Source organism: Gavialis gangeticus, unplaced genomic scaffold, assembly GCF_001723915.1.
Source record: "Gavialis gangeticus isolate Ggan-Ray unplaced genomic scaffold, GavGan_comp1, whole genome shotgun sequence".
Classification (NCBI taxonomy): domain Eukaryota; kingdom Metazoa; phylum Chordata; order Crocodylia; family Gavialidae; genus Gavialis; species Gavialis gangeticus.
Genome location: NW_017729026.1, coordinates 10,144,500 through 10,156,786, shown reverse-complemented (window position 1 = coordinate 10,156,786; position 12,287 = coordinate 10,144,500). Strand labels below are relative to the sequence as shown.

The 12,287-nt window shown below is 40.7% G+C and overlaps 1 protein-coding gene across 3 annotated transcripts in view; it reads left to right on the top strand.

The window, feature by feature from the left end:
* TPD52L1 (tumor protein D52-like 1) overlaps positions 1 to 12,287 on the top strand; it is a 111,598-nt gene that overhangs the window by 85,635 nt on the left and 13,676 nt on the right. For 2 of the 3 annotated variants that reach the window (XM_019520016.1, XM_019520015.1), the window contains exon 4: positions 4,238 to 4,339. In XM_019520016.1, coding sequence (XP_019375561.1) covers positions 4,238 to 4,339 — 102 coding nt within the window. Of the gene's footprint in view, positions 1 to 4,237; positions 4,340 to 11,549; positions 11,565 to 12,287 lie in introns of all 3 variants that reach the window. The other variant, XM_019520014.1, reaches the window with a different exon arrangement.

The window sequence follows — 12,287 nt, the reverse complement described above, 5'->3', positions numbered from 1 at the left end:
CAGGAGGGAGGGGTGGGGTCAGGTTGGCACCCTCTGCCCCCCCCAGCGCCCCCCCCCCCAATATTTTCCAGTGCCGCTTATGATTATTGGGAACAGCCAGGATTAAATTATTCCCAGAAGAGTTTCTCCTGGGATAGCAAATGTCTGTACATGCCTTAGTTTCTCTCAAAAGAAAACATCCCCCTACACCCCTAGGGGGACAGTATGTCACCTTTGGCCTCTGCTGCTCCAGCAAGAAACACAACATACCCCTTTAACAATCCCCATGTGCTGCAGGGAAACACAGACTGACTGTGGGCAGCCCTATGCCCTACTGCCATCAGTTGCCAGGATGATAGAGGGAGCCTGCAGAGCATGCGGAAATGTGTTTACTGTTCCCCCCTTCCCCCCCAACCTGGCTGCACAGTGATAGCACTGCAAGCTTTCTGCTTTTCAGGGCCTTAGTATTCAAATGTCTGTACCCATAGCTCTAGATAAATTATTGTCTTAGTAGAAAAAACCTTAGAGAATTCTCCCAGATTATTTGAAAATGTGTACACAGCCCTAGATTTTGAAAGGCTGCGGGATCTACATGCTTATCATGTGAGTGAACTGAATCCCTGAACACACCTTTCAAAGGTTACCTGGACACAAGAAAGAAATTGGTTTGTACGTAGCTTCTGTTTCTTTGACACAAAAAGAAGGCATGAAAGATTTCTTCTGCTCTAACTCCTACGCTTATCGTACTTAATTCCCTTTTCCTCAGAAAACTTTCTGACCAAGTGGATCCTTATTCAAAGACTTTGGTTAACTTTAGTAGAATTTGAAGAGGGTGCCTGGATTGCTTCTGGTATTATTACAGTTATTAAGGGCATCTCACTGTTAAACTTGATAAACTGTGAGGAGGACTAAAATCTTCAGTAGCTGGCAACAGGAAAAAGGGGGTAAGTTGGGGCAATGTTAACCCCCATAGGTGCTGACCATGCTGATGCAGTGGCTCTGGAAACTGTGGTGAGAAGATTCACAGCCTGAATCCAGAGGTGGGTCATCTGACCCATAGGGATCCTGCAGGCTAGATATCCCACCCCTGGTGGTGGCCTGTGTCATGGCTGCTGGTAGAGAATGTCATTTGAATTTGACACCCCTGCTTCAGCATGTGCACTCCTTACAACATTGGCATACGTATTTCTGACGGCAGGAGTAAAACTCATCTCTTCAGCAGTTTGAGGGTGAGATTATACATTACAATTAAATTATGTTAAGAACACTTAAAACTTGAATGATTACACATTAAGGCTCATTAACTAGTGCTAAGTGCCCATTGGGTATCTTGAAGTTATGCTACTTTGGGCAAGGATTATATATGAACTGGACTACCTTGCTTGAGTTAAATTAATTTTTGAGAGTTCACCTAAGATAAAACCAGCAATTTGCAGTTCTCCAGTATCACATGAGGCACTGCGCCCAGGTGGACTAGCTGTCATTCAGGATTCTATGGCCCTGGACTGACAGCTGGGAACAGCTGGACAGTAGGTGCATGGGGATGGGATGTGGTATGGGGGAAGAGCAGGAATGGAGGGGGGAAGGGGAGAGTGGGTGGGAAGCTGCTGCCCCTTCTGACCCCCAAATCACCCCCTCTACCTCCAGATTGCTCCCGTGCCACCCCAATTGCCCCTTTTGGCCCTATTAATTCCTCCACCCTCAGATCACTGTCCTGCTTCCCCAGTCAGCCTGAGATTGGGGGGCGGGTCCCTCCCTGCCTGATCTTGGGGTCCCCACAGACCACACTGCCCCAGCACACCCAAATCCGGGCCCTTCAACTGAAGGGGAGGAAGGGGAGAAAGTGGGGGTGGAGGGCACTATTTGGGCACTTGAATCCAGTGGGGTTTGGATTCAGGTGCATGGAACTGGCATAGGCTGCAGGGAGCCTGGGTGCATGCTGGGAGAGGGCATCCCCCTCTGTTCTTGATGTTCATCTTGAGCTGATCAGGGTGGCAGGAAAGAAAACCAGGGTGCAGAGGGGATCTAGGGCTGATGTGGGGCAGCAGGATGATTTCAGCTATGGAGGGGGTGATTCAGGTGACTTATGGGGACTTCCCCCCTCTTCCACAGCCTATACTGTGGTTAGAGAGCTGGTGTCCCAGGCAATCATGCAGAAGACTTGCAGCCTCTAGCCCCACCCTGCTCACCAGCTGTCTAGCAGCAAGTCTGAATAGTGCACATTAGACAGGGTATTAACCCCAAAAGTGGAACTGATCACTAGCATTATTTAACATAACCACAAACCAACGTTCCTTAGAAGTAGGTCTTACTAACTCTAATGTGTAATTTCATCCTGACAAGCACTTATTTTTAAGGGTGAGTATATACAATTCAAGTACGCTCACATAGGAACATCATGATAGAATGTGGCCTCTGAGAGTTTAGAGGGGTAAGGAGCAGGGTTTGCCCTGCAGCCTTAATTCTCCCTGTAGAGAATTGACAGTAGATATGATCAGGACTGTAACAGACCTAGCACAGAGGTTAGCGTGACACACTGAGTGGAAAATTCTAATATTTTACTTAATTTCCTCCCTCCCCTTGCCTCTCCAGAGCCAAGTTATTTTCCTGTTTATAGTAGACAAGAAAATGATATGCTGCTCAAGGACTTATGCAATGGGGTTCCTTAGCTGATCTCTAGTGTATGTTGTTGTACGTGTGCGGCAATACACACAAAAAAGTATAAGATCAATGAAATAATAGTTTAAAATGCTTTGACGTACATTTATACTCTTCTGCAGATGTAGACATTTTATAAGGTATGTTTGCTATCATTTTGTTGTTAGGTCAGTATTTCTAATTGTGGGCTAATTTGCTTCACTGAATGTTTTACCCTACAGAAGGAAGCTTTTAATATAATCAGAATTAGTCTACTCAGCAAAAGAACTGTTGGTGCAGAAAAGTGGAATGCTTAACTTATGAATTATGAAACAGTTTAAAGCATTGAAGGGAAAAGCAAGTAATGACAAGTCAAAGCATGTCTTAAAAATCACCAGTGTGTAGATTAAGAGGATTGTGTGTGTGAACACACATGCCACAGAACCCAGGGGTGATTGAAAGAAAAGATTCAGAATTACTTTGAATATGCATCTTGTTATTCAAGTTTCAATACCCAAGCATTTTTTTCTTTTTGTATTTAAATGAAAATTGCAGTGCAGTACCTAAGATTGGAATAACATTTTTTAATTGCAAAGACAAGTAAAATAGTTATCTAATAATCAAGTGTAAACAAATTGTTTTGACAGTCTTATAATACAGGGTGGGATCCAGATAATTAAGCCACTTCCTTTGCAAGAAATGCTGTTCCTACACCCACTAAAATCCAAGGTAGAACTCCCTTTCACTTCAGTGGCGTAGAATCAAACCATAAGTAAAAAAGTCTTTTTTTTAAGGATATTAATAAGACACTATAAAAAAACAGCTGATTAAACTGTACAGAAAGTGCAACATAAAGGAGCACAAAAGAGCTAGATGTAGTTTTTACATATAAGTACTTATTCAAATATCTCTATATAAAATAAAACTAAAAGAGAAATATCAATATATATGCCAGTTATCACCATGGATCCTGGTTTTCTCTGATAAAGAAAAATTCCCCAATTTTCAATTTAAAAAAGTAACCCAAAATCCACACTTTTGAAAATGTGGATTTTGGGTTACTTTTTTTAATCCGAAAAGTGGGGATTTTTTTTTATCAGAGAAAAGCAGGATCCCTGGTTATCACCCTGGAGTTTAGTGAACTCCTCCCTACTGCATTTTTGTCTGTCTCTGTCTTTATATTAGTGATTCTCAACCAGGATACCATGGCACTCTTTGGTGCCCTGAAATCCTTTTAAGGGTGTCAGGGGGGCCACACAGTGTCAGCATTATTATGTGTACAAACATGATTCACAATATAAACCCAGAGATTTCTACCTTGTTGTAGTCTCTGAATTTTTTGCAACAGAGGAATTGCTATATTACTTTTCTGTATTCAGAAAATGAGTGTAAACTAAGAGCTGGCATTTTCTGAGGGATGCCTTGGGTCTAAAAAAGTTGAGAACTACTGCTTTATAAACTAAGATATTGAGAGCAAGGACTGTATTTTCCTAAGTGTACCCACCTTTGTTTTCTATTTCAAAAGTACTAATCATGAACAGTTGATATTTTTCAAAATTTGTTTTTTCATAGAAACTTTGAATTTAACAGCTACTCAGCACTGTTTTGTTTTTATTTCTAGGTATAAGAAAACACATGAGACTTTGAGCCATGCAGGACAAAAGGCAACAGCTGCTATCAGCAATGTAGGAACAGTCATCAGCAAGAAATTTGGAGATATGAGGTATGTGGGAATTTGCTTCTCCTATGTTTTTATTTGGGGGGAAAGGGGAATAAAGGTGCATGAGTTTTTCTTTCTTATTTTAAATCATAGTGTTTAAAGGTTTCAATTGAATTGCTTCCAATACTGTTCAATGAGGTGATTTTATAGCGTATGTTTCTTAGCCTACAGGAAAGAATCTTTGTATATTAAGATGTATTTCTGTTCCAAGTCAAAGTAGAAAAGAAGGGTGTTTCAGCCTGAAATCCCTTCTGATTAACTTCACACGGTAGAGAAATATAGAAATAAGGAAAATCCAGCTAAATTTTCATTGCTCTGATTTTATTCACAAATGGAATTTTAAAGAAAGGTCTTGACGGGCACACTGCAGCCTTTTATTTAGTTGTGTAAGGATAACTAAGGTACTTCAGGCACTTTTATCTATTCAAGTAAATTGTGCTGGATGAAATACAAAAATGCAGCCAAACCATGAAGTCATTACACACTTTCACTAAACTTTTGTTTGGCAAATTCCCATTGACTTTCCTTTCCTGCTTCCTTACTTGCCTTCATTGTGTCTTATCTGTCTGCTATTGTCTCTGCTCCTTATCTATTTGTTTCAACCTACTAACATTTTTTAAAGTTTTAATGAGGTTCCTGCTTTTTGCGGTTTGTCCAGCCCGCTCTGTTGTGTAAGGCCTTCTAAGATAGGCTTATGCTGCATTTTATTCAGGCAGGTATAGTGTCTGTCCTTCCAGACCATCTCCATTATCATATCATTATATCTCTTCTACATCCTACAACCTAATAGCCTCAAGTGGCACAGCAGAACAGCTCCACAGCCCTAGGCAGGACTGGTGCCATGATCAATTATTGTAGCATCCCATGCCCTCCTCCCGCCAGTCTCCTCCTGGATGCTTCCCCTTGATTATACTATTCCATCCCTTACTTCCACACAGGTCTAGTAGGTCTTGTTGCAAGAAGATGACTGTAGCCTTCCAGAGAATTTAAGAATTACAAAAATATCTTGGACCTAGCCAGAGATAGAAGCCAGGTACACTTTGTCCCACTGTGATGCTAGGAATTTCCTCTTTCCAATTATATAAAACTCCTCATTCTAGTCATAAAGGAGCATGGGGTACCTACTCTACCACTTGTCTCTGGTCCACGGCTTAATATTGCCCATCTTGGAATTAATATGTCTATTGCCATTTATATTTTTTAAAAATAAAGGAATATAGAAATGAGATTTGCTTTGTCTTTGTTTTGCACTTGGCTCAGACAACATGTTACATAGACTTTATTTTCAGATTCACTGTCAAGCTTTCATGTGCTGGCTCATGTCTTCAAATTGTGGGTTGCAAACACTGTACAGAATGCTCAGTCAGAATTGTATAAATTAAAATGTAGATGCTGTGAAAGTGCCCATATTTTTATACACAACTTGTATATCTTGGGGTATATCTACATGGCAAAATGCTGTACTGTGCAGAACTGACTGAGCTAACACAAAAACGCAATCTCAGGCACCAGAAGTAAGACAGCTGTATTAACTTGGTACTATTCCAAGGCTAATATATTCTCTGTTCCAGCCTGCTAAAGTTTTCATAAGGAACCTGCTTTTACTTCCCATGAGACTCTTGGCTGCCACGGTGCCAATTGTGGAGGTGTGGCTAGCCACTGCTGTGGTCGTGACAACTTTTTTTGCATCCCACCACAACAAAGGCTGCTGCCCCAGGTGCCTCTGGGTGTCTCCCCTTAGTTATACTACTTCATCCCTTGCTCCACGCAGGTCTAATACAACTAATTAGCCCAGTCAGAGAGCTGCTGTAACATATCCAAGCTAGTTCAGCTCTCTCTGCTTGGCATTGTAGTACACCTTGTAGCTAAAAATATTACCTTCACTAGTAAAGGCATAACTAGCAATTTTGGTGCCCTGGGCAGAGATTCTGTTGAGCACCTCATGCTGTTATGTGCTCACAGAAACAACATTTCAGAAAACAGAATTAGAACACAAAATAATCCTAAAATATTGGAAAAATGATCTGAAATCAGCAAGCTGAAATCCAAGTGAGGACAATACAAAATATGGAAAAGAATAAATGCATAAACACAAAATTTGGAATAACTAGCTAGGTAGGAGGACTACGTAAAAGGATCAGGGGGGTCACACTTGGATTCAGCTGTAGGAACAAGGCCTCAGGAAATAACATTTCCATGACCCTGTTCCGCAGCTAAATCCATCTGACCTTTACTTAGTGTCTTTCCAAATCAGTCATTCACTGTCTTATAGGGAGGGCATCTCAGGTGGAGCTTCACAGGGATCTGTTCTAGGCTTTGTACTAGTCACTATTTTCATTAATAACTTGAACGTTGGCATAGGGTGCATTCACAAAACCAGCTGGAAGAGCCTGTCGATGCTTCAGCAGACAGAATTAGAAAACAAAATGATCCTGAAATATTGGGAGAATGATCTGAAGTCAACAAGCTGAAATCAGTGAAGATGGTACAAAATATCATACTGAAGGTGAAAAAGAATAAATGCATAAACACAAAATGGGGAATAGCTAGCTAGGTAGCGGGACTGCACAAAAGGATCTGGGGGTCATACTGAACATCATGCAACCAACATCATTCCAGGACATGAAAACAGAAGTGCCATATGTAAGAAATGGGAGGTAATTATTCTATTCTTTTCAACCTTCATATAAAGCCTCACATGGGAGTTCAGTTTTGGGCACCTTTTTAAGAAAGGGATAGAGAACTTGGACAATGTCCAGAGGAGAGCAAAGAAAGTGATAAGAAGTCACGAAAATAAAACTTGTGCATAAAGTTGAAAGAATTAGTGATGTTTAATCTAGAAATGATAGTTTAGTTATTAAGAAAAACGTTCTAACTAATAATAGTTAAACACTAGAACAGGTGAAATCCTCATCACAAGTTTTTTTAAGAACTAGTCAGACAAGGGTTTCTTATGGGTTAAGGGTTATTGTTGTTAAAGTTTTGGTCTTAGGGGTAACTAATCCTGTCTTGATATAGCGGGGAGTAATAGATCATCTCTGAAGGTCTCTTCCAGCCCTAGATTTTTTGCAATTTCTATGATTTCCAGAAAAGCTGAACACTGATTTGCAACTGAACTGAAGTGAACAGGAACTTCCCTTTGAACATAAAAATGTTCTATATAATGCTATTCTCTGAAATATTTTTGATTCTTGTTTTGAGACCTACAATTAGTGGAAAATTTTGAATTTGATACCTGAGCCTCAACTTCCCCTCTGTATTAGGGAGATAACAATACCACCTTTTAAAAACGTTCAGCTACCAAAAGGTCAGGCTATTTTGGTAATGCCCTATTGCACAGAAAATTGCTGAGTAGGTGATTGGAGGTGGCCTACACCAGGGAGACGTGTCCAAGTCCATGAAACTTGCCTCATGCTAACTATAGCATACTGAGAAAACATGTCAGTGGTCCCTGCACAACAAAAAAATTAACAGCACACCAAAATGTATGAACATATCCAAGATTTATTTCTTCATACACTCTGTTGTTGTTACCTGCCTTAGATTCATTTACCATAACAGTGAATGTTATCTTTACCCCTCCTGACTGTAGTAATGCTGGACTGCACTGCGAGCTCTATTGTTCTGCTCATCTGCAATATGTTCGGTGGTCCATGATACATTGTGGCTGTACCTCCTACTGCTGTTACCGATCACCTCTGTACTCAGGGTATTATCTGACCTCTGTCAGCTAGAGCTAAATTGTGCCATAAAAATATAGCCATAGTATCAGGTTGCTGCACCAGTCTGGAAGTATCTCTGGCAAAACTCTGCTTGTTCTTTAGTTTTTTCGCGAGGATGAAGTATCAGGCCCAGAGTTTGACTGTCCTTATGCATGTTCTTACTTCCCCTTTGTGGCCACGTTGTCTAGCCTGCAAATTAGCCTTTAGTTTCCACAGTTACCAGTGTTTATTGGTGGATAATACTGCTTGAATGTTTTCTTCAACACTCCCTCTACACATTACATCTGTTGTGCAATTATCTGGTTAGCTGCACAATTAAACTGAGACCAGCTATACATGCAAAGTGCATATCATACCATAAAAGGCTCCAACCATCTATTAAGTTAGAGCTCAAAAATGTTTACTAATTTTATAGCTAGTTGCTATTGAGCTTTAATTTGCACGTGTAGCAGGGTCTCCCTTGCAGCTGGGACTCAGAGTCCCACAGCTGAGGGGACTCTCAGCCCTCACAGCACTTGGCAGTTGTGACACCCTGAGTCCTGTGCGATCTCCCAGCCCTGGGGGACTCCGCACACCTCTGGGGCTGGGAGGCTGCAGTAGCTGCACTCTCCCAGTTGCAGGCTGCATACCAGACTCCCCACAGCTGGGAGATTGTAGCAGCTGTGATTTCCCAGCTGCGGGGGATGGAGGTCCACTCATCCCACAGCTGGGAGATTGCACCAGCTACACATGCATGACAGGAGGCGTGATTGTGGGATTGCACATTAGATCCCATTGCCAGTGAAGGGGGAGCATGATCCTGGCCTCCCTGTGCACTGGCAAGAAGCAATTCCCTGTGGCTGGAAGCACCCTCACCTAAAGGGGTTCCCAGCCACAGGGGCGCACCCCACAGCTGGGAGATAACAGCTGCTACGATCTCCCAGCCATGGGAGCATATGGTGTGACAACGCAACTGGGAGCCCCTTCAGCTGAGGACTCCTCCCAGTCATAGGAGCTTGCTTCTTCCCAGAGCAGGGGGAGCCCAGGATCAGACTTCCCCTGCACTGGCAATAAGGCACTATGGGATCTAATGCACAATCCCACAATCATGCCTCCTGCTGTGCATGTGTGACATGGCAGGAGGCATGATTATGTGGATCACGCATTAGATCCACATAATCATTAGATCCACGCATTAGAGACTTCACCTGCATGTGTGGAGGGGCCCCAAAGTACTTCATAGGGTTGCATTTAAGACGTTTCACTGTTGGAGTATAACAAATGATCCCTTTCCTTTTCAGTTGTATGTCATTATTTCAAACTGTGTATTGGGTTTTTAAGACCACTAAGAAGAAATTGCCAGGCATTCCCTCTTCCAACTGAAAATTCATTATATACAGCATGGCATATCCCAGTTGTAAGCCTACATGTCAGACAAACGTTATGCAAGAGATTAGAAGGCTTATAGCAGTTTATGGAGCTTTCTTTCCATCCTCTCCCTCTCCCCCCTCCTCATCTTATTTGTATTGGAGAATTAAACATCTTTTTTCTGAAACAAGGACAAATATGGATTGGGTTTTAGTTTAAGTGTGTGACTGTTCCTCTCATTTAAACAAACTTATTTCTGTTTATCATATTGTCTTTAAATATAATCCATTACTGGTTGTGTAGCAGGTTATGTGCTAAATAAGAATCTTCCATTGTTACGTAGGAAAAACTATTCACTCAGGCTGTCAAGGAAAGATGGCAATAAATCTTGAGCAAAAGAAGGAAAAAGTGGAAGAATGTATATGTTACTTGACTTTAAGTACCAAAAGTACTGAAAGCTATAGCTAAAGTTGGCCGGAAATCTTCTAAATGAATTTCCAGTAGGCAATTGGGTTTAATTGGCATTTACTTTTTTATGTTCTAAGATTTTTTTTTTCTAAGTGAGATAATTGTTGAGGGGATTTTTTTAAAATTGTTTTGGAACAAATAAAAGTTTTTCTTTCCCAATATTTTTCTGTGTTTGAACCTTTACCAGTTGGAAAATAGACTATGTTTGAAATACTTAGGGAAAAAACTCATTTTTCTGTAGCCAGTTAATGTTTTGCAACTTTTGTCAATTGGGAAGCAGTATCAGTGTTGAAAGTACTAATGCTTGAGCAAGAAAGGGTTACTTTTAAAGGTAAAAACTGTTTTTAACCTCTTTTCCCTCCATTTTCTTACTGTTTCTATGTAATTTTTTTCCAATTAAGGGCTGGTAACAAACCAAAATGGAGAATTGCTAATGATTTACAGCCATCCCCCTCTAGAGAAAGGGTGATATATGGACAGCAATGTCTCCAAGACATACTGCCTCTTGGGCTACTCCTGGAATGACATAGCTTCATGCTAACCTTTGCCTAGGATTGTGACCAATCTAATTCTGTTTCAGTATGGATGAGCTAAGTGTGTGAGAGAGCATAAATCTTTTTTTTTAGAAAGCTCTGATTGCAATAACAAGGAATGTGAGGAGTGCCACAAATAAGGTGGGTGGGATGAAGATTGTGCAACTGCTCCCTTTATTTGGGTATAGATCAGTCATCTGGAGAACAGAATACTAAATTGCCCTTTTGAAATAAAGGCTTGATTCCAAAAGTCCATGTGAGGTACACAACAAGAGGCATGAGCAATTTTACAAGTGTAAAATTAAACATTGGACGCAATGTGAACGGAGGCCCTTGCAAGCACATTTCCTTACTCTAGTACAGTTTAGGATTTAGAGACTTCTCCCATTTCTATAATCTTTCAACACATGGCAGTGGCTGCTGGCTCAGAAAATGCATGTGTGCTAAAAATGCATCGCTCCTTATTAATATTTCTTTTTAGTTAATATTTCTAAGTATAAGCGATTGAGGCCTGATCCTGCAAGTTCTAATTCATATGCACTGGGTAGTGCCTTTGATTTTAGATCAGAGCCCAGATCATTATTAATCATTTAAATGTGTTGTGCCCTGCTTCTTAGTCTCTGCCTTATTTGAAACCTCACTAATTAGTACAATGTACTTGTTGTTCTACCAACATCATAAACAAAACCAGTACCTCCACCTTATCTTTGTAAAAATTGTTTTCTGTGTCGGCTGTGTGTTGTTCTATGCTCTTACTGAACCAGGCAACATCGACTGAAACTGTGATCTAATACAGCTGAAGTAATCTGAGCCTACGCAAGGTTTAATGGACTAATACCTCATTTTCTGCTGCACATGAAAATGTGTAGGTGATTTTATATAACAAACCAATAAGTGAAAATTATTGAAAGAAGTTATGTTTTGCCTCGAAGGAGTCTCAACATGATCTTCTGGTGGGAATTCAAGGATGGAAATTTTGAAGCATATGATTGTATATCTTTTTCTTCTAAGGACACTTTTGGTACTTTTTTATGGGCACAAATTTGGGGTGGTTTTTTATTTTGTTTTGTTTTGCTTCTTGGCTTACGTTTGTTTAGGGTAACTTGTAACACTTGCTGTTTTTCCCTTGTGCTGCCACCACAGATCACATTCACTTGGGTAAGATGCCCGTTTCTCTTAAATGCCACCGCTGTTTTTGCTTTGGTTTATATCTCACAACATAGTGCTGTCTTTCTTTCCAACATTGTTATTCAAGATAAATAAATGCATTCCATTTGATCCACAAGTCAAGCTGAGCTGCTTTCCATTGAGAATTTCAAAATTGTGGAGGACAGAGACGAGAGGGGGAAAGAAGGGTTGCCCTTGATTGAAAACAAATTGAAGAATCTTGAAATACTGTATTAAACAGAGTTGGTATTCTCTTCCCAGCTCTCTTCATCTTCTCAGACAGCCAAGCTCTGGCAGCCTTATAGGCACCTATAGAAACCGAGAACTCAGGTTTCTGAGTTACTGTTAACAGAAGACCCCCTCACCATCCTGAAAGGCTGTAGCTTCTCATTTCCTATTGTAGCAGTTCAGTTATTTAAAGTAATCAGTAATGTACTCTAGGGATTTTTTCTCATGAAATAAAAGACAATAGCCAAAAGACAATAGCCTGCCTATGAGAAGCTCAACACACGTACTGTACTCTGTGCAGCTAGAATCCATCGTGTGACCCTTCTCAATGAATCCTGAGTTAATGTAATTTTGGCTGACAATATTCTCTTTGCTTAGAGCTTCTTTTTGGTACTGTTTTGTGGTTTGAAGACCAGCATCTCATGTTCAATGACTCAACCTTGTTTTCTACTATTTTGCTATGTGGAAGAACTAGGTGAAAAATTG